General features: G+C 43.8%; 2 protein-coding genes across 5 annotated transcripts in view; one reads left to right on the forward strand and one right to left on the reverse strand.

Annotated features, from left to right (window-relative positions):
- LOC147014787 (apolipoprotein(a)-like) overlaps positions 1 to 23,112 on the reverse strand; it is a 48,337-nt gene that overhangs the window by 23,568 nt on the left and 1,657 nt on the right. Inside the window, exons 2-8 of one of the 2 annotated variants that reach the window (XM_085853051.1) lie at positions 9,490 to 9,613; positions 9,222 to 9,340; positions 7,765 to 7,936; positions 7,240 to 7,418; positions 3,468 to 3,585; positions 976 to 1,094; positions 259 to 430 (exon numbers count right to left, since the gene is read on the reverse strand). In XM_085853051.1, coding sequence (XP_085709177.1) covers positions 259 to 430; positions 976 to 1,094; positions 3,468 to 3,585; positions 7,240 to 7,418; positions 7,765 to 7,936; positions 9,222 to 9,340; positions 9,490 to 9,613 — 1,003 coding nt within the window. The remainder of the gene's footprint in view (positions 1 to 258; positions 431 to 975; positions 1,095 to 3,467; positions 3,586 to 7,239; positions 7,419 to 7,764; positions 7,937 to 9,221; positions 9,341 to 9,489; positions 9,614 to 23,112) is intronic. The other variant, XM_085853052.1, reaches the window with a different exon arrangement.
- The window catches only part of LOC147014788 (ubiquitin carboxyl-terminal hydrolase 36-like), a 51,146-nt gene continuing 33,769 nt past the window's right edge, over positions 5,736 to 23,112 (forward strand). For 2 of the 3 annotated variants that reach the window (XM_085853068.1, XM_085853070.1), the window contains exons 1-2: positions 5,736 to 5,838; positions 14,631 to 14,669. The gene's annotated coding sequence lies outside the window, so the exon portion shown is untranslated. The remainder of the gene's footprint in view (positions 5,839 to 14,630; positions 14,670 to 23,112) is intronic. The other variant, XM_085853066.1, reaches the window with a different exon arrangement.

Genomic DNA, 23,112 nt, shown 5'->3' on the forward strand with positions numbered 1-23,112 from the left:
AAACACAAAAAATTCAGACCGATTGTCTGTCTGTACGTCTTTGTCACATGATTTTTGTCCACAGTTTTCAAGCAAACAGACACTGCAGACCAACACGCTTGGCAAAATTATTTCGCCAAGTGAGAAACAGACAAGGTTGAAAACACAACCCCTGTCCACCTTCGGTGGTGGAGGTGTCATTCTCAGTTTGCAAGCACAAGAATATCACAGTTTGTTTTGCATACTTCTGAGGATGATTCAAGAGTCGGTTTTACTTACAAGCAGGGATAGTTGGCCGATTTGCGGCTATGTTCGTGAGGAAATGGACTATCCCAGGCCTGGCAGGTCTTTCCAGACCGAGTCATGGACACTTGGCCTCGATAGTCAGAGCCATCGCCATGAACGCAGCTATAGGTGAGTTCACTTGGATCTTTCATTGGAGGTTCTCCCTCTGTGCGGAACACAGCAAGCGGTGCACAAATTACTGTCACTTCACAGTTGCTGTGAAAATTTGACAGTCTTCACAGTCTGGTTGATTCAGCAATTTGCATGGAAAAGGCAAAACCTTTTTTATCTTTATTTTTATTTTTTTTTCCCCGCACTTTGTACATCATGATATGAAAAATGCACCGTTAAACAGAAAATACAGCTTCGGTGACATTTGCAGCGGTTTCTGTGGAAGCAGTCATGCCTTGCCTTTGGGGTCCATCATTGGCTGTGAAATGTCACACGTCTTGGCAGCCAATCCCTGACCACCCCTCCCCTTCAAAAAAACGACATGGTTACATCCACAGAAATACTTCGGAGTTGCATTTACTGCTTAAACAGTTCATTGATTTTTTTTTTAATGTAAACATGTAAAGTTAAACATTTGATGATGATACACCTCGTACGACGGAAGTTATTCAGCTTATGAAAATTGAGTGCATTTTCTCTTTGACTCTGCTGATCTCTGAACATCCTATCGTAGCTGCATGTCATCGCTGACGAGCTTACCACAGATTGGTATGTCACAGTACTCCCAGCGAATGTTTGGATCAATGCTGTAACACCACGGCTTCGGATCTCCACCCGGGTTTCTGCAGAAGTTCTCACGGAGGTCACCAAGAGGGAACCTAGACATCGGTAGGTGGAATGTCATGAATCCTCGTGAAAATACTGCATTTCATCCCATCCTTGTTGTGCAATTCATGAAAACGAGAAACGACATTTTAAATAACAGTACAATCCACCCCTCCCAACCCCACCATTTGCTTCACCGATATGCACTAGAGTGTCAGCCCCATATTTCTTTCTCCTGGTGTGCTCTATGAATTCCAAAAGTACCAGGTAAGTATCTTTACCTTTGCCACCGAAGACAGTCGGAGGTTATGTTTTCACCCATGTTTGTCTGTCTCTCAGGATATCTAAAAAGGTTGTGGATGGATTTGTCTGAAACTTGGTGGACACATTGGGTGTGTGATGAGGACGAATTGCTTTGATTTTAGTGAAGATCCAGATCCAGAAGATCCAGATCCGGCCTATCAGTGGGATAGAAAACGTAAACTGCCCATCCTGGCATTGGCACGTGCTCCACCGAGTGCCGTTCCAGTTAAAACTGCTATTCAAAAGTAGGATAGCATAAAAAATGTTTAGTACTAGCAATTTATTGTGTACAAAATGAAGTGACATCATCGTGTATTCCATCCATCCATTGGGACCACACTCTGTGCAGAGCGTTGATGCTGCCTAAACAGTCTCCTTGGCTATTGGGCACAATCCTGGATGGGTCGCCGCTCCGACGCAGGATACCAGCAAGCTGGCAATCATTTTGCCGACCTCAGAAGGATGACAGGCACAGTCAACCCCACCTGGTATTAATTCAACAGCCAAGGGGGGATTTGAACTCAGGGTGCAAGGATCCCAAACCCACCACCCTAACCATTAAGCCAACATCAGGCATATCTTCATGTATTACTCCATCATAATGTACACTTAATATCAAATGTAATGGAACAGCACCCACAAAGTTTAAATGAACATTCCCAATTTGCATCGGCTTATTTTACCCACATTGCTAAGCAACACAAGTTTATTTTACCCAACCTGCACTTGCTCTGAAGGAGGAATGGTACAATATTACACCTGATATCATGTCTACCAATATCTGGTGAAAAGTGTTCGCAATATCCCCTAATAGTCTAAAGGAAATCAAACAAGTGGCTGTCGATTAATAACCCTGCACATTTCCATACTGTCCCAGTACTTTTGTTATTATTGTGTACATCAATAGCACAAGTGACACCTGACCCTGACTACATTTTGACAATTCGTTGAATCGCATGGACCCTGAACAGCCCCTGAAATCAATTGTTCGAAGGCTGGCAGGATTGCCCCTAGACTTTAGAGGTATGCACACTTGTCTTTGAACCGCTTAGCCTCGGTTCGAATGTTGGCCTAGTTATAAACCATCATCCTGGTGTCTCGCAGGCAGGGTGATTCATCAGTGTGTGTGTGTGTGTGTGTGTGTGTGTGTGTGTGTGTGTGTGTGTGTGTGTGTGTGTGTGTGTGTGTGTGTGTGTGTGTGTGTGTGTGTGTGTGTGTGTGTGTGTGTGCCGTCCCTCGGATGGACGTTAAACTGGGCGTCCCGTCTGCCAGCATTCGTTGGTGGACGTTAAAGATCCCATTGCATTCTTCGCGAAGAGTCGGTGAGCTATCGCCGGCACCCTGAACAAATCACAAATTCTTGCCCTGACCAGCAGAGGGCATTGCATTAGCGGCATCACCATGACTATTAACAATAATGCTACATATGAATGAAGATTACAATTTGCAAGCAGAGCACCCATGTCACTTTATTTGGACCACCACACACCTGCAAAGACGTGTGTGTCATCATCATCAACCTAAAACAGCTCAAAGCGAAGCCAAGTTCATCATAGTATACACAAGTGGAATCAAAGGAGGCAGGTGGTGTATTTTCAGAATGGTGTAACTAAACGATTACATGATATCTAGCAGAGCAATCTCATTCTTCCCTCCAGGTCTTCAAAAACAGCTGGTCACCACCATCTCAGATCATCCCCACCCCAACCCATTATCTTTTCTACCCCCATTAACCTTCCCCAAGCCCACCTCTTTCCAAATTTCCAGTTTTTCCTTCCTGATAGTTTGCGACTGTATCCATCTTGCCCACCCCATGCTTCCTCCACACCCCTCATTATTCCCCACATCTTATATTTGTCCTAGTCTCCCTCTATTTTGTCCCTCGACCCTGCTGTTAGTGTCGTAACCCCCCACCCCACAACTCTCTTTCTAGTGTTCCTTTTGTTCTGCTACGTCCTGATCCATTCTGTGTTCTAGCTCCTCCATGAGCCTCGATTTTGTACACAAAAAAAGTAAACAATCCCATGTTTGTTTTACATGCCTTGCAGTTAAAGGAAGAGTCTGCTTGACTCAGGCCTGGAAATGCCAAATGCATGAATATCGTTAATGCAAAGAAGTCTCACTTGTCTGGTGTGTAGTTGTGCTTGTGATGAGTTTGAGAGTCCCAATGCTGGCACAGGATTCCTGACTCGGTCTTCATGATTGTACCACGATAGTCGATTCCATTGCAGTGCATGCAGCCTAACAGAAATCCCCAAAGCAACATGATACAAGTACGTTTCAGTCATGAAGAATGTGAATCAGGGAGCATTCTGTTCCTATTTATCAAGAAAGTTATATGTCACAGTTTCATCACAATGTGACTACAATATCAAGTTTATAGTTTTTTTTTTAGTTTTTTTTTTAGTTTTTTTTAGCTTAATTGGAATTCCAGAGAAGGTGTTGTCATCGTGCTCCGTCTGTCTGTCCATCCGGGTCCTGTTTCAACTTTTCCGGCCAAACCGCTGGGCCGACCTGGCTGAAATTTGGCAGCAACGTTCCGCTCCTGACTGGTAACAGGGATTGCAAAGCTCAAAATGGCGACTCGGTGAATTTATTCAACAATCTTCTTCTCCAGACCCGCTGGTCAGAATGCTACCAAAATTGGGTTACAGCATCAGGACAGCGTCCTGATGTTAAATTGCGGAGGGCATGCCGATCACGTGACCGGAAGTGTCAAAATGGCAGTAGCACTGATTCCTTCCAAAATCTTCTCCAGACCCACCAGTCAGAATGCCACCAAACAACATTCGGCCAGGGTGGGGATGTTAAATTGCGGAGGTCATGCCGATCACGTGACCGGAAGTGTGTCAAAATGGCAGTAGCACTGATTCCTTCCAAAATCTTCTCCAGACCCACCAGTCAGAATGCGACCAAACAACATTCGGCCAGGGTGGGGATGTTAAATTGCGGAGGTCATGCCGATCACGTGACCGGAAGTGTGTCAAAATGGGCGACTTAGTAAATTTTTGGCAAAGTCGCTTACATTCCTTCCAAAAATCTTCCTCTTCAGACCCACCAGTCAGAATGCTACCAAATTTGGGTTACAACATTGGGCCAGGGCCCCGATAAGCTACAGGCCCAGTAGTCCTATTTTTAATTTTTTTTTTAACCGTTGACTTCATATCTTTTTCATTTTCACAGGCAACCTCGCTCTACATGTTTTCTCTTTTTTTTTTTTTTTTTGTTAGTTTGTTGGATTTTTAATGTTCCAAGCAAGTTTAGAAATTAGATGGAGGACACCCTTGATGCTATTCCCACTGTCATACTTATTATGGTTCCGATTGTCACTATTAACAGGACAAATAGCATGGAATTAAATTTCGTTAAAAAAGACATTTCCCACATTTCAGAAAATTAAATAAAAATACAAAACTAGAATATTATGGTTGGATAATTGTTCACCCCTTACCCCCCCACCCCCCAAAATAATACTTGGTGGAAGCACCTTTGACAGCAAGTACAGCTGTGAGTTTGTTGGGATAGGTCTCTACCAACTTTGCACACTTTGTTTGGGAAATATTTATCTATTCCTCTGCACAAAACTGTTCAAGCTCAGTAAAGTTGCGTGGGGAGTGTTGACGGACAATCTTCAAGTCATGCCACAGATTTTCGATTGGATTTAGGTCGGGGCTCTGACTGGGACACTCAAGGACATTTATATTTTTGTTCCTTAGCCACTCCAGTGTAGCTTTGGCTGTGTACTTTGGGTCGATGTCATGCTGAAAGGTGAACTTCCGTTCCAATTTCAGCTTTCTTGAAGAGGGCAGTAGGTTTTCCTCTGGGATTTTTCCTTATATCCTGACAAGTGCCCCAGTCCCTGCTGATGAGAAACATCCCCATAACATGATGCTGCCACCACCATGCTTCACAGTAGTTTTGCATTGAGGCCAAAAAGTTCCTTCTTCGTTTCGTCAGACCACAAAACTTTTTGTCACATGGCTTCAGAATGTCCAGATTTTTTTTTTTTCGCATGCCTCAAATGGGACTCATGGTGGGCTTTTTTCAGTCAGGGCTTCCTTCTTGCCACCCTACTGTACAGGCCAGACTTGTGGAGTGCTTGGGATATGGTTGTCACATGCACACAGTGACCAGTCTTTGCCATAAAGGCATGTAGCTCTTTCAACGTTGTCATTGTCCTCTTGGTGGCTTCTCTGATCAGTCTCCTTGCTGAGTCATCCAGTTTGGAAGGATGACCTGATCTAGGTGGGGTCTCGGTGGTACCATATGCCTTCCACTTCTTAATGATTGTCTTGACTGTGCTGCATGGGATATTCAAGGCCTTTGAAATATATTTATCCTCATCCCCTGATCAGTGCCTTTTCACAACTTTATCCCAGAAGTCTTTTGAAAGCTCCTTGGTGTTCATGGTTGAGTCTTTGCTGTGAAATGCACTACCCAGCAGAGGAAACCTACAGGAACAGCTGATAACCACCTTTACCTTCGGTGACAGAGGTACTGCTTTCACCCCTCTCTGTCTGTTTGTTTGTGTGCGAGATATCTCAAAAAGTTGTGAAATCTGAATGAAATTTGGTGGGCAGGCTGAGTGTGTGACAAGGACAAACGAATTAGATTTTGGTGAAGATCCAGATCCGACAACTAGAATTTTTAAAGTGATTCTTCACCACATTGAGAGATAGGGCCAAAAATGATATATAACACGATATCTCAAAAAGTTGAGGACCGATTTGGACAAAACTTGGTGGACAGGTTCGGTGTGTGACAGCAACAAATTGATTCGATCTTGGTGAAGATCCGAATGCGGATCTGAATAGAGGAATTATTTAATTTTTAAAGTGATTCTTCACCATTGAGATATAGGGCCAAAAACCATATGTAGCACGATGTTTCAAAAATGTATTTGGCCCGATATGTTCTCGTGGATCAGGCATCATGTGGTGGAGGATGCACTCCACTGAGTGCCCTTCCAGTTTTATTCTGAAATAATAATCAATCACTACAATTTAACACAGGTGGAGACCAATTAACTTGGTGTGATTGGTTACACTTGAGCGAATTTACAATTGCCATGATAAGGGGTGTAGACACTTAGCCAACTAAGATATTCTAGTTTTGTATTTTAAATTAATTATCATGAAATTTGTAAAGTTTTGTTTTTCACTTAGAAGTTTTGTGCTACGATGCGGAAAAAGTCTGATTTCATGGAATTTAATTCCAGGCTACAAGGCAACAAAAGGTGAAAATTTTTAAAGGGGGTGTCGACTTTCTACAGGAACTGTATGTTATCTATCTATGGCCTATCTGCAGAGCGTTGGTGGTGCCTAAGCAGTCTCCTTGGCTATTGGGCACAATCCTGGATTGGTCGCCACTCCGACACAGTATACCAGCATGCTGGCACTCATTTTGCCGACCTCGGAAAGATGACAGTCCGAGTTAAGTTAGTTAATACCGAGCCCACCTGGTATTAATTCAACAGGTGAGCGGAATCTGAACTCGGGACCCTTGGATCCAAAACCCGCCACCCAAGCCATGAAGCCAACACCAGGCATAATGGTAGAAGAAAGGTGAATAATCCCTGCTCTTGACCATCCTACCAGCCTAATGTCTGGATATGGAACAATTTGGAGCAATATCAATGTCTAAGTCAATAAATCAGTTTTGTTACTCATCTGAATGTAGAGCAATAGTAGGATAATTATCATTACGGGTAGTTGTAGAACAAAGTTGACTAGATTAAGATGATAAGAGGTAATAAGACTTGATAGTAATAATAATAATATTAATATCATCACCATCATCATCATAAAAATAATCTTGATGAAATATTAACAGACCTGGTATTTATTTTATTTATTATAAAGGGTGAAAAATGTAAATTATTATAGAAGAGCAAACCATGATTAGGAATTATCCGTGGGTGGATGTGTGTCTCCTCAATTGAATCGGTCCTGGGCTCATTGTTGTCCTGACAGGTAGGCAGGGAACAGGTCTCCATGAAGACGTCTGGATTCGTGGTGATACACCAGGGAGCGGTCTCACCACCAGGGTTACGACAAAAGTTCGATTCCAGATTCCTGTCGAGCAGTGATTTGATTACGTCATGAGCCATGCGTTGAGCAGAAAAATATCATTTTTAATTAAAAAAAAAATGTTTGTGTTTTGGTCCTTTGGATCCCAGGTATTCATATAATTATTTATTAATAAGAGTATGTGAAAGTACAGATGAATAAACGAACTTTCAGAGAGAGAGAGAGAGAGACAGACAGACAGACAGACAGACAGACAGACAGACAGACAGACAGACAGACAGACAGACAGACAGACAGACAGACAGACAGACAGACAGACAGACAGACAGACAGACAGACAGACAGACAGACAGACAGACAGACAGACAGACAGACAGACACATACACATACTTGCAGGTGTAGTTTTGTGGTGTGCGATCATGCTTGTGTGGTTGCTGACTGTTCCAGTGCTGACACGTCCAGCCTGACTTGGTGATAGCCAGTTTCCCACGATAGTTTGAGCCATCTCCCAGCACACAGTCATAGGTGAATTTAGCGTTGTCTGCAAAAGGGTCTTTCTTCCCTGTAAAAAAAAAAAAAATCAACATTTGTACCATCAAGTCACATTCATTGCATCAACAAACGGGGTTTTCGATTGCGTTTGCACAATCAGTCAGCTGTCGAAGACCATCATTATTTAAGATATTATATACTGTAGATCCAACTCAGCTGGCAATGCTTTACTGTCCACCATTCTGTTCTCTCCCTTTTGGATTGTGGCTGATGGTAAATCCCTGTGGAGACCTCTCACTATTTATCTTTGTTACATTTATCTTCCCCATCCTTTCTTCTCTCACAGGGCAATTGGGGGGGGGGGGTTGCCAGATGGTCCTTTCGGAGAGAGACAGGAAGAGTGTGACATTTGTCAGGATTGGAACACATATTCCAAGTGTTTGATCAGCTTGTGATGTTTTTTTTCGATGTCTGAAGAGAGGGATTAGGCTGCAGCCTGTCTGAAGGATGAGGGATGTCGAAGCAAAGGGTGAAGTAATCAGCAAATAGATAAAGAGGATTTTCCAGAGAAACAGAGATCATTGATGAAGATCAGGGACAGGGCTGGGCCCAGAACACTCCCTTGGGGCACTCCAGCCCTGACAGGGAGAGGAGATGAAAGGATTCCGTTGAGTTCCACACGCTGGCTAAGAGAGAGTAGAGGAAATCCAGTAAGGTATGTGTGGAGTTGTCCTTTGATGCCATAGGCAGAGAGTTTGGAGAGTAATGCAAGATGCCAGACTGCATCAAAAGCTAGAGATATGTCCAGAGAGACGGCCCTGATCTCATGTCAGACATTGACGGCCTCCATCCATTGTCGGGTGAGTAGAAGCAGCATGTCCAAGGTAGAGTGACCTGGTCTGAAACCAAAAATTGGTAATTTGAGATGAGGTTGGTGGAGAAAAAGGAAGGATTTTCATATCAACTGCAATGATGGATTCTATGACCTTGCCGATGATTGCAAGTAAACGGATAGGCCTGAAGTTGAGGGGATCAGTTTTTTCACCTTTTTTTTTTGTCGTGCAGTGATGTTGGTGGATTTCCAAGCAGATGGAAGATGAGCTAATGCAGATGACAGGGTGAAAATGGCTGTTTAGCGGTTTGTGAACAAAATTGTAAACCGTCTCAAACGATCAAATTTGCCACTTTCAGGGTGAGAGAAGTGCAAGATTCTTTTCCTCTTATTCCAGTAAACTGTTTCCATTCAAGAAAGTCCCATGTCCTTTTTCTCAAGAATGTATGGGGTAAGGTTGGTTTCAACTCGAGTTTTCATGTGTTTAGTAATTCTTAAATTTCAGGAAAAAACAAAAACTCACTACATTTGTCGATGTTGCAGAATTCCCATTTCGTGTTGGGATCCGTGGTGAAACACCAAGGAAATGGTTCTCCACTGGGGTTTCTACAAAAGTTTTTCTGCAGACCATTCTTGAAGGATCTGCAACCATGAAGAATAAACGGTGACACGCCGGGCCTGATTTATAGTTGTGAGGCCTTGGTTGATTTGGCAAGTCGTTTCATTACAGTATATAATTACCAACCAACGCTGTTCTATTAACAAACAAAATAAGGGAAATGTGAACTCACGGTCTGAAGTCATGTGTGTGAGGAACTTGAGAATCCCAATGTTGACACGTTTTCCCAGACATGGTTATTGAAACGTCACCATGGTAGGTTTCACCATTGCAAACGTAACATGTTGCTGCTGTTGCTGCAAAAAGATTTGAGAAAATCAGAGGCAGGAGAAGTTGAAGTCGTATTCTTTGCATCACGACCCTCTCTTTTGGTGTTTCCAAATGAGCACAGCTCGTGATCCTGAAATCCCAGGACCAAACCTAATATGATTGTTCCATTTTCCACGAATCTCCTTGGAATTCATGAAAAAGAAAACCAACTAATTTCGGCAAAGGCTTTCTCACACAAGTGATTTATGTACAAGTTTTTTTTTAAATCAAAATAAAGACCAATTATTGCACCATAGTCCCAAGAAGGAAGCCAGACTTAACAAAACACACACACACACACACACACACACACACACACACACACACACACACACACACACACACACACACACACACACACACACCAAGATCACTATGAAAAAAAAAACAACCCTTTAGTTGATTAGAATGAAGGGTTACTACACTTTACATGGATGCTTCAAAAAAAAAAATTAAAAATCCACTCTCATTGAAGATATCATCGATATATTGTCACGGGTCGACCTCAGGGCACCGCAGTGGGTGCAATGGTAACCGGCAGGGCACCGTGGTAAAAAATAAGTAGACACTGATTTACCCTTGGTGGTGTTTTTATTGTGAAACCAACAAATGACAGGAGATAGAAGGGTAACATTGCAATCGATGTTTAATAATCCCGAACCTCGACCGTAAACATAATATGAATCCGATGAAGCAGATGATTTTCCTCAGAATCCCAAATTAAATTAGTATGGACGTTACGGCCCTGTCACACCTTGACGTTTTAGCCAGCGTATGGCAACGTATCAAAATGTTTGTAAAACGCTGGCGTACGCTGAACTATTGATGGTTTTTTCCAGTTTTGGGCGTATTCATAACGAGTTGGACGTATGCATAACGTATTCGTAACGTACACGGAACGTTTCGATAACATATAGATAACTTATACCAACGAATGCTTAGCGTGTTGTTGGCGTTCACAACCTATGCCCAACGATAGTCTAACGTATGCATAGCGCGGCAGCGTATCGCCGACGATCACGTGGCGTAGCCTATTAAAAGGCTGTGGCTCGACGATTCAAAGCATAACCGCACTAGACATCGAAGTGTCAAGCTGCTGTCACACCGTGACGTTTTAGCCAGCGTATGCCCACGTATGAAAAATTTGCCGAATATGCTGGCACACTTCGAATACGTTATGGGTAAGTTTTGTATACGTTAAGAGCACGCTGAAGCACGCTGGCATACATCGTAGTATGCCGAATACGTCGACAAATTTTAAGCATGCTGAAAATTTTTCGACGTATGCCAGCGTATGACTCACACGTTCCGCATACACTGGCCATAAGTTGTAGGCACGTTATGCGATCGTTGACACACGTCGACACACGTTACTTATAAGTTACTCATTAGTCAACACGTCGAGGTAATGTTTAGCGTACCCGAAACTTATTTCTAACCTGTGAGTATCGTGCTTTGAATCTATGTGTGACGTATGTAGATGTACTTGACGTCTTCCGGACGACCACAGAACTTACTGAACGTGTTACTAACTTACAGCTACCGTATAATGGCGTATTGGCAGCGTTTAGGGAAATTGGTATATAAAAATGGGCTTCACAGGAGGAACCCGTCAGTGTTCCAGACTCCATGGTTTTTTTTATTTTCTTTGGCATGATGATGATGTTGACACTTCGATTTCTAGTGTGGTTATGATTTAAATCGTTGAGCGGCAGCCTATTAATTATATTATATTATAACTGCACTCGAAATCGAAGTGTCAACATCACCGTCATGCCGAAGACAAAAAAAAAAAAAAAAAAAACATGGAGTCTGGAACACTGACGCTAAACATTACCTAGACGTGTTTCGACTTATGAGTAACTTACAAGTAACGTGTGTCAACGATCGCATAACGTGCCTTCAACTTATGGCCAGCGTATGCGGAACGTGTGAGTCATATGCTGGCATACGTCGAAAATTTATGAGCATGTTAAAATTTGTTGACGAGCTCGGCGTACTACGACGTATGCCAGCATACTACGACGTATGCCAGCATGCTCTTAGTGTATACAAAACTTACCCATAACGTATTCGACGTGTGCCAGAGTTTTAGAGAAATTTTTCATACGTCGGCATACGCTGGCTAAATCGTCAAGGTGTGACAGGTCCTTTACACACAGCATTGCAGCAATACGATAACTTACGACTCGACGTGGAACTCTGCTTCATCAAGCAGTTTTCACATTAAACCTAGAGGGTCATAATTGGGTGAAAGGTTGGTGGTGAACCCCAGTGGGTCTGCTTAAAGTCTGGAAGGTGCGCACAAATTGTGACGCCAACACAGGCAGTCACATTCAATAAGTCCTCATAAGGTGAGTCAACGAAGCATAGAGGAGAACCTGATTCAACCATAACAGCTGTATCACCGATGATGAGATAGGAACTCTCCTCTCCGGACCGGTGCACCGTGGGTTCAGGTTGAGTCGTCGTGGCAAAGGAATCAATGAGTCATTAACCAATCACAGGTTCGCAGAAAGAAGACCCCCGATCTCTCCTTTGCTGTGGAAGTCAGATTGAGATGAGACGTTCCTTTGGAAACGAAGTGTGACCGCTGGAAAGAAGTCCTAACCTTCTCACTCTTCGTCCTTTCTGGTTCTTCTTTTCCAAAAAAAATTGTTATTTTTCCACTGGTCATGTTGCTGCCGTTGTTGATCCTGTTTATTTGGAGTCCGGAAACTTAACAGCAAATGTAATCTTACCCAATGACAATTAAATCTTAGAAATAGAGAATAGACTGGTCCGTAACAACATAAAAGTCATTTAAAATTTTCATTGAAGAGTGGTAACCGAGTATATGACCCTCAAAATGATCCAGAATATCATCAGACGACCTACGTATGCACTCGTGGGAGGTGAAATAGGTGATTAATGGAACGATGTAATTAAATACAGTAATTGAAGTTCATGGAAAAGTAGAGGATTATAGGGAAAACACAAACGAATTGTGTTGAAAGAGAAACATGAGGACAACAATGCACTGATGTACTACAGCTCAGGTACAGCTGCAAGTGAAAGGGGAGCAGGGGGTCACAGAGGGTAGAGTGTAAAGCTCAGGAGGTCGAAAGAAGAGAAACAACGAGGGGGTGGTGGGAGCACACTTGAAATCCAAGAGGAAAGAGGGTGAGACAACAGACTGAGGAAGACAGATCCATTGGCTGGAATAAAGGCCGACGGAAAAAAATAATAAATAAAAATCGATGATTGCTCGATGTGGTGTCCAACACCAGAATAAAGGAGATGAAAGGATGGTGGTGAGAATCAATTATACCAGAAACCCTTACTTGAAGAACCTAAGGGTTTCTGGGAAAATGTGAGTGACTTGAAGGGCCAAAGACTGGAGTGGAGCCAACAAAAGACTACAAGTCCACCACTCTGTCCACAGTGAACAAGAAGCAGACGTTGAGAATCGACTGTATATAGAAAAAGAGCTTGGTCTCGGCGTGTGTCCGTCCATCCGTCCTTACCTCTGTCCATCCAACCGTGTGACTACATGTCATATTTATGTCCTATTGGAATGTACCTTTCGACCCTTTAGACTCCTGAGACCCCTTAGACCTTTAAAAACCCTCTATGACCCTGAGGACTTTTAAGATGCAAAATATCCCAAAAACTCTGAAGACCCCCAAAGAACCCAAGATCCAAAAAGTCCCCAAGGACCCAAAAGTCACCGAAGACCCAAAAAAGACTCCGAAGACCCCCAAAAAACCAAAGATACAGAAGATCCCAAAGACCCAAGAAGACCCCAAAGAACTCAAGATCCTGAAGACCCAAGAAAACCCCCAAAGAACCCAAGATACAGAAGACCCAAAAGACCCAAAATACCCCAAAGATCCTTAACACCATTTCGACCCCTTTCACCCTTCAGACAGATTAGACAGCTTAGACCCTTGACCAATTAGACCTTATATCACAGATGAAATTTCAAATAAATACAATATCAGCAATATTACAAATAAATTTGAAGAAAATAAATGTTTGCATTATGATTGGTGTGAATGATGCCAACACAGCAAATGTGTGACGTCAATCTCTGCAACGACGTGTGGAGAGGCGAGCGCAGCGAGCTGAACCACGCTAGTGCTAATAACATAAAGGGTGTTCGACTCAATGAGCCCCAACAGAGGCAAAATTGGAAGCAGCAGCATCAATTCATAGGTGGCTGGCATGTCCTCACAATTTGGATAAGGTCTTGAACATGGGATAATATGAGGATGGAAAAGGAAGGACTTGGCCCTGTGGAGAATTACAAGGTGGCAAATGGCATTGGAGGACCAGCTTGGAGAAAAGATTTGCCCAAACAAATTTGTAGCTGATAGTCAAGCCTCAGAGCTCTAAAGATTCCACCTTTCTCAGCAGCTGATATTATTATTATTATTATTATTATTATTATTATTATTATTATTATTATCTGCCATTTTGCTGCCACAGCATAAAAGATCTCCATACATTGGCCAGTCTTGCACAGCTTGGCATATCTCAGACCTTCTACACTACAGCCTCGTCCAAAGTCAAACCAAGGCTGGTTGCATCATTGGTTAGGGGCGCAGCTATGCCGCTGATGCAGTGCTCCTATTACTAGTATACTGGTGATCATTTCGTCAACCTCGGAAGGTTGACAGGCTGAGTCAACCCCCTGGTGTTAAATATGTCTATGGTATGGCAGTCATATGGGAGGAAAGGATATATATATATATATATATATATATATATATATATATATATATATATATATATATATATATATATATATATATATATATATATAGACTAGACTAGACTAGACGACTCGTGAACCCGTTGGGTTCCCCTTTTGACAGCGGTTGATAAAAAATCATTTCAAGAAGAAAAAAAAGATGGCTCCAACAAAACTATACCTCTGAGGTTGTTTGCATTGATCAAATTCTCCCGAAGAGTACTTGACTGAATCGGGAATTGATTTTTAAATAATTTTTTCGTTGCCAGATTTGAACGAAACTTGATACTCCACACCGCAGGAGACTGGTGAGTAAAGTGGCCCTAAAATTCTTGCGATATTGTGTACCGTTTTGGCTGTATTTCGGGAACATACATACATACAAGATGAGAGTTTTTGTAATATAAATATACAGGCGACTGCAAAAGTAGGTATACAGGAAGGATTATACCAGTATTATAATAGTGGTGCTAGGAGTGTGTGAATGCTGAGGGCAAACAGTTTGAACATTTGAGGGATTAATATGTTTATTATTGGTATGTTATTATTGATATGCTTGTATAATCAATAGAATACATTTTGTGCGCACGTTTTGTTTTTCATTACTGTATACCTACTTTTGCAGCCCCCTGTATATGTCTATATATATATATATATCTGTAGGACATTTTCTCCAAAACCGCTCAACTAAAAAAATTGAAACTTGGCATATGTCATCAACTCCCCATGTGGTATATATGATAACAATGATATAACGGAGAAGTGGTAGTACAGCCATAATTGGCTGAATTGAAATTCTTGTCTGAAAAATCTGAAACTTCATATATCTGATTTATGACCCAATGTGAGTGAAGAATTGAATTTATGATGTTCAAAAGCCATGACCAGAAACTATGTGACATAATAGGGTGAATGGATGATATGGTTCAATGTTCCACAAAAGCAGTGGGTCATAATAGTAGCATGTTCAGTTAACGATTATATTTTTGTTCAGAATGAACGCGTGAGGATATGACTTTGCACTCTACGAATTCCGTTCCAGTTGAATCAGTTGTTGAATAACTCCCAAAATCCAGGATCACTGTTCACTCCACTCATTCATTCCTCACCCCCCCCCAACCCCCCCCCCCCCACGAGTGGAACCAACTTCCATGTTCTCTTTGCTCATTCTTCCCTACAGGACTTCAAAACAGCTGTTAACCACCATCTCAGATGGTCCCCAATACAAAACCATGATCTTTTCTGCCCCCATTAATCCACTGCACCCCAAGCTGACCTCCTTCCAAATTTCCAGTGTTTACCTCCTGTGAGGTTCCTTCTGTATCTATCTTGTCCACCCCATGCATCTTCCCCTACCCACACCCATTGCTTGTCCAAGTTTCCCTCGCATCTTTTCCTTTAACTCAGCTGTTAGTGTCCCCCCCCCAAACCGGTCTCACTGTACTGTTCCTTTTGACCAGTTGCATCCTGATCTCGTTCGTCAACAAGCCTCGACTCTGTATACAAAAAAAGAAGAGAAAAACAAAAGCAATGCCTGAGCCAAATAGCTGGTGGAGGTTTCTCATAGCAGTGAACCCCATGTTGTCAACCAACTAGGTATGGCAGCTAAACATAAATAAGAGTGTGTCCTGAGCCAATATCATTCAGGTAAGCATGGTGTTGGCTGAATGGTTATGGTGGTGGACTTGGGATCCTAGGGTCCTGAATTCAAATCCTGCTCGGCCATTGAATTAATACCAGGTGAGGTTGATTCAGCCTGTCATCCTTCTGAGGTTGGCAAAATGAGTACCAGATTGCTGGGATAATTGAGCCATTTGTGTATCCTGCGATGGAGTGGTGATCTGTCCAGGATTGTGCCCAATAGCCCAGTAGACTGCTTCGGCAGCACGAACACCGACAGATCCCGATGGATGGATGGTGTTGGCTTAACGGTTAGGATAGCTGGTTTAAGATGTTAGAGTCTTGAGTACAAGTCCCTGTGGGCTGTTGAACTAACACTGGGTGGATTGCCTGTCATCTCAGAATCTAGTTTTGGATGATTCTTGGTCACACAATTGTATGTTTATGGAAAATAAGTGTTAAATAAAATTGTAAATTTACGTGTGCATATAATTTGATCAGTCCCTGAACTATCCGTATGAGGTAAGTCAGGTTAGTCAGATGTGGGAGCATGCGCCGGAGCAGTGGGTCACTGCATCCATTTTCCCTCGGTACTCCAGGGGCCTCCATCTGGCCATCCCCCAGGCAGATGCCTGGCCCATCCCCATCTCGTTGAGATGCCGATCAACTTGCTGCAACCACAAGGCACGTGGTCGGCCCATTGGCCTCCTCCACTCACGAGACTCCCTCGCTGAGAAAATCTGGTGAGCAGGATCAGCGTCAGGAAAAACGAGCCACATGTCCATACACCCGCAGCTGACGCTCACGGACTATGCAGGTAACAAATATCATTTGAGTCCCTCTCAGCAACCACTCGTTGGACACAAAGTCCGACCAGTGATAGCCAAGGATTCTCCGAAGAGACCTGGTACCAAAGGAATTAAGTCTCCATCTCAGATCCCTGGTCAGAGTCCAAGTCTCGCATCCATAGAGCAAGACTGAAAGCACCAAGGGCCTGAAGACTCAGACTTTCATCCTCCCACACAGGTACCCGCAGCACCACACCCCATGATCCAGTGAATCCATGATTCCCCAGGCCTGATCCAGACGTCTGTTGACCTCTGACTCACAGCCAGCAGAGACATGAATATCACTTCCAAGGTAAGTGAATCTCTCCACGACCTCAACATCTTCACCACAAACAGGGACAGACAGCACAGCAGCATCCAAGATGGCATTGAAAGCCTGGATCTTAGTTTTGACCCAGGAAACCCATAATCCCAGCGGCTCTGATTCCTCATTCAGCACCTCGAGGGCCCCCAAGAGGATGTCTAAAGTCTTCGCAAAGATGACTGCATCATCTGCGAAATAAAGATCAGAGATCTTGACATTCCCAAATGATGCACCACAGCTTGATTTCTCTGACATCCTCCCTAGAATCCAGTCCATAAAAGTGCTGAAAAGTGTTGGGGCGAGTACACACCCCTGACGAACTCCAGTAACAACTGGAAATAAGTCAGAGATGGTATCACTACATCTCACAGCACTCTCAGTACCAGAGTAGAGTTCAGACATCACATCGATCAGTTTTGGTGGCACCCCACGAAGACCAAGAATCCTCCAGAGGACATCCCGATTCACTGAATGAAATGCTTTACAGAGATCAACACAAGCTGCAAGCAGCCCCTGCCGAAACTCTCGTCTGCGTTCGGTGAGGACCAGAAGATCAAGGATACGGTCAATCATTGACCTCCTTGGTGTTAAGCCTGACTGCTCTGGGATCCGGTGCTCAAGAAGATGGTGGTGAACCCCATCAAGAATTAACTTAGCAAAGACCTTGCCCGGCACTGAGAGCAGCGTCACCCCTCGGTGGTTGTTGCAGTCTTGGCGATCACCCCTCCCTTTCCAGAGAAGGACAACAAGGCCCCTCTTCCAGTCATTGTGATGATGCCTGTGTTCCAGGCAGAGCACAGAACTTCATGCAACGACACGAGTGCAGCATTTCCACCAGCCTTGAGAAGTTCAGCATGGATTCCACAGATCCCTGGAGCTTTGCCTCATTTCAACCGGTTCACCGCAGCCTGTGCTTCCACAAACGAAGGTGCACCACAGTTGATTGGAGGGTCAGCAACAGGGATTGTAACACCCCTGACATCCAACTCACCAGCTGGTGGATCAGACTGGTACAACCGCTCAAAGTAACCAGCCCAACGGGTCTTCACTTCGGACTCCTGTCAAGAGCCCACCACCCTCCACTCTAACTACAATACAATGAGGGATGGGCTTGGAGGAACGCAATGTGTGAATTCCTCTGTAAGCAGGATGAGAATTACTTGACCACAGGTGATGCTCTACTCCTTCACAGATTCCTCGCACATAGGCCTCCGTGTCCACCCTCAGCGCACGTACAGTTTTATGCCTCAACTCCCCGAACAGCTTAGCTCTGCCATTCAGCCTGGCCCTGCGACTCTGGTCAATGGTATCCAGTGTCCCTTAAGAGACAAAATTCTTCTTCACCCTACGGTGAGTTCTAAGACATCCACAGGCAACATCAAGGACGATTGTCTTGAAGGCACTCCACAACTCTTCAGGATCCCCCAAAGCACCCAGACCCCCCAACTTTCCATTCAGCTTGTTCGCAAACTCCTCAGCTACTCTCTCATGCTTAAGCTTGCAAACATCCAGCCTAGGCTGAGATGGTACCATTCTCCTGCATTTCAGGTGCAACTTCAGAGTTGCTAAAACAAGCCTGTGGTCGGTGTTGTGGAACTGAGTACTCTGGTGGACCCTGCAGTTATGGATCATCCTCCAGCGACCATCAATGAGGACATGGTCAATCTCCTTTGCCACACCGCCAGCGTTGGAATCGCAAGTCCAGCAATGAGCTTGTGGGCGCTCTAACCATGAATCAGCCACCCCAACTCCATGACTTCTTTCAAAGTGAAGGAAATTCGTGCTATTCATAACAATCCCTATCAGTTCCAGTCGATGCATTGAAATCCCCCAAGACTGGAGGAGTATCTCACCTGGGGCACTGATCAACCACAGACTCGAGCGTGGCATAGAATGCATCCTTCACGGTGAGATCACTCGCCTCAGTCGGAGCATAAACAGAGACCAGAGAAATGACACCCATGAAGTGACGAATCCTTAGTCTCATAATACGCTCATTGACCAGTGTACCTAAATTATCATTGGAATCAGCTTATTGAACACAGCTACAGCAACTCCTTGGGCATGGTAACCATCAGAACAACCAGACCAATAGTAGGTGTAACCACCCACCATTATCGTGCCGCAATCCGGTCTCCGAACCTCAGAGAGAGCTGCAATACCGATGTTCAAACGCTTTAGCTCAGATGATAACAGAGACAGGTGATCATCCTCTCTTCAGGATAGGACATTCCAGGCGCCCACCCGAAGGGACCGCCTCAGGTTAACCCAAGGAGACCGCCGTCTGGTGGACGACAACTCAGCACCATTCCAACACACTCTCCCGTAATGTGACCCGGGATTGCTACCCCCTGGTTTCCCTCCTATCATCAAAGATTGGGGGTCCCGAAGGCTTTGCCCCAATCCCGTGATCTGGTGAGCTGCCCTGCGAAGGGAAGCTGCACAGGATGTACTCCCATGGAGTGGGTTTTCAGATTTTTTTTATGCTTCGAGAATGATTTGCGGAATGAAGGGTTTTACGGTGGCCGGAGTGCAAATCCTGCCACCAACCTCCTAATAAGAAGTAACCCAACTGCAGGACGACATCCGCAGACACAGTTGGGCACTAGATATGGATGGCCGTTGGCTCACAAGGAGCTCCTCCGCCCTTTGGCAGGTTTTGTTTTTCATCCTGCTGGGTGTCCATATCCATACACCTTCCTCACCAGGAAACCTGGTGGGGGAGACGGTTTAGTCGCCAACAACCCGACCATGGAACAGGTTAGTACAGGTTTACATGGTACCTGGAGCAAGTCACAGATCTGATCTCACCTGACCTGACAATATGAGGTAAGTGAAGTGTGTTGATGTTGTGAAAATTGTACCTACGTGTATTCACTTACATGTCGATTATTCAAAATAAGGTAAAAACGAAAGTAAAAGAGGAGATACTTGTCTTTAACAGAATAATTCACATGATGTTCATTGTAAAGTCAGTCCTCACTTAACGTTGTAGTTACGTTCTTGAAAAGTGTCACTTTCATTGAAACGTCTTTAAGTGAATCCAATTTCCCCACAATGATTAATGTAAATAGTGGGAGGGGGGGGGCGGAATAGGTTCCAGAGAAAAATTTATTTCATCAGACCAAAGACATTATTTACATTTCGAGTACAAGTTTTAAATAATTTTAAACAATCTGGAACATGTAGTATCTCACAACATTGATGTTCTTCTTGCCTTGCCTCCTCCCATAGAGTATACAAACAAACTGTTCAAGTTCTTCCTGAAGCTCTGTTGATACATCAAATTGCTGTCCCAATTCCTTGAAAGCATCCATACTTTTCATCAGCCAACATCGACTTCAGGGCCCGCTTGGTGTTACCTTCACCATGAAAGGTGCTGACTGAGTCACAGCCTGTGAAACAATGGAGTCCAATCAGAGCATCGGACGCATTTTCATCGAGATGATCTCTCATTGATGTGACATCAATCGTCCGAAGTAGATTTCTGCTTCTCATCATTCCTGCAAAGTCTTCCATGATGAAGACATCTGTGTCTGGACTCCGGATGATGACAGGATTTTGTGCTTGGGATTGAGATGTTGAAGGTTGAGTGTCAGGCTTCTCGTGATCTGGGCTGAGCCATGGAATTTTTTCAACTTCTAGCTCCATACAATCTGAAAGGCACAGTTTGACGCATCTGAATTTTTCAGGATCAGTCTTTTTCCATGTGTCAACCAGCACTTCCCTGTTTGGGCTACCTATCATGTACTTCTTCAACTGCAAAGGCATCACTGGGTCAGTGCTACCGTATATATCTTGATCCTCTTCGTTCCTCCTGCGGCTCTCATTCCCCTTTCAGCACCAACGATAGTAGTTAGGGAATTTCAGCAAATTGCATTGACCATCTGTGAAAAAATTGCTTACCAAAAAATTTATTCACTAACGTATTCATCCATGTGTCTACTAACACCTGTCAATTAGTGCAAACCCAAATCCTTGTGGAAAATTCTGGGGAGCCAATCAAAGTTCGGGTGCTCAGAGGGCCTGCGCGAAAATATCGGAAAATTAACTTTTGCCAATGTTGACTTGACAATATTGTGGGATGTCGAACTTGGGGTTTTTTGGGGGTGCTGAATTGATTCCAACCATTATTTTTGAGAAAAAAAAAACACTCCTTGATCATATAAAATGTATTTTATTGACATTTTTAACAGAACTGTGCTCAATGGAAATGTTGCTTCGTCAGCTTTTACAACCTTATTCATCAAACTCCCCAGTATCTTCCTCACTCCTCTTGTCATCCAGCTGGTTTATGTTGAGGCAAGAGTTACCATGACAGATGCCGCAAGCAGAAATACACTTCACTCCTTGCTTTTTACAGCAGCACCTGAGTGAGTTGCAGTCCCCCGCACAGTTGCAGGTGGCAAACGTCAGGAGGTAGTCTGGTGCAATGGGGTCTGTAGAAAGGACTGGTGCATATCCTTGCTCAGTGAGTTGCCATCCATAGTCTCGGGCATCCAACGATGGACTTTGTAGCATCAAACAGTCTCTAGTCTGGAGGTAAGCTCGGAGAGAGTGCTGTGCTGCGGCTCCTTTTGTCGGGGGGAGTTTCTCAGGTTTTATGCTCCCAGTAGCAGCTCGCTTGCTGAAGATGTCGAATCTCAAGTCTTCCAAGTCTTTGGAGGATTTCCCATGGAACATGAGCATGAAAAGATCACAGCCTGCTTTAATGATATCACCTTTCTCAGCTCGGATGTCCATAAACACGTCCATTGCCCTCTCTGCTTCATCAGTCTTGCAGAGCTTGCTTAGCAAAGTTGGTTTGCTAAACCCAAAAACTGCAGACAATGTATCACAGCCAGAGAAGCTGTGCAAGAAAATGAGATACCTCCGGTATATCCCTGGGAGGGCCTCCCGGATCTTTCCGACATCCTAAGATGTTTCTTTGGCTGTCGTGAGGAAGATCGGATGGTCTGCAACATGATGAATCGGCATAACCAGGACGTCTGTGTCTTCAGCCCTCACATCGACAGGGGACTCTCTTGCCTCATCTGGAGCTGCACGGACGATGGAGGTGTCGGCATCATCGGAGCATTGCTGTACACTGATTCCATCCCTACTAAATGTCTCAGCAAGAAGCAGAACGAGCTGGGCTTTGTTGTTCTTGTTATCGAGGAACTTTTCTCTTGCAATGATGACTTGCAATGACTTTTCTCTTCCAGTCCTCATTTAGTCTCCCGATCAACGCCGCATCGCCCACAAGCTCAGAATGTGATAAAATCCGTGGGTGGCCTTTATTGGAGACCTTTGAGAGCGTATGCTTTTCAATCCCGGAACCACCACAGATGAAACACCTCAAGCCAGGTTCAGTCACATCCTTGTCCATACTGTCCTCAAAAAATAAGACTTTTTTTTTGTAAACAACAGACAGGACATGAAATTTTGACACAAAACAGACAGAACACACATGCAGTGATGTGTTTTAACATTAATAGGTCCACTCTACGTTGAATATATTCAACTTCTATTGAGTCCGGTACACAATAATTTTATAGCTAAAAGCTCTTGGCTAACGTCAGCTAACACAGAGAATTCTACTAAGCATGAGCACAAGTATAACCAACAATATAGCAGTGGTTTCAAAAAAATTTTATGCTGGTTTCAGCACAATTTGAACAATCTGAATCAATTGAGCCAAATTACCGCAAAACACAGTCTGAGATATCTAAAAGAGAGTGTTTTTTTCTCAAAAATAATAGTTGGAATCAATTCAGCACCCCCAAAAAACCCCTAGTTAGACATCCCACAAGACAATATTGGCAAAAGTTAATTTTTCCGATTTTTTTTTTTGCGCAGGCCCTCTGAGCACCCGAACTTTGATTGGCTCCCCAGAATTTTCCACAAGGATTTGGGTTTGCACTAATTGACAGGTGTTAGTAGACACGTGGATGAATACGTTAGTGAATAAATTTTTTGGTAAGCAATTTTTCCAAAGAT

Source organism: Eptatretus burgeri, chromosome 13 (assembly GCF_056783735.1).
Source record: "Eptatretus burgeri isolate ZD-2024b chromosome 13, Ebu_testis_v1, whole genome shotgun sequence".
In the NCBI taxonomy this organism is placed as follows: domain Eukaryota; kingdom Metazoa; phylum Chordata; class Myxini; order Myxiniformes; family Myxinidae; genus Eptatretus; species Eptatretus burgeri.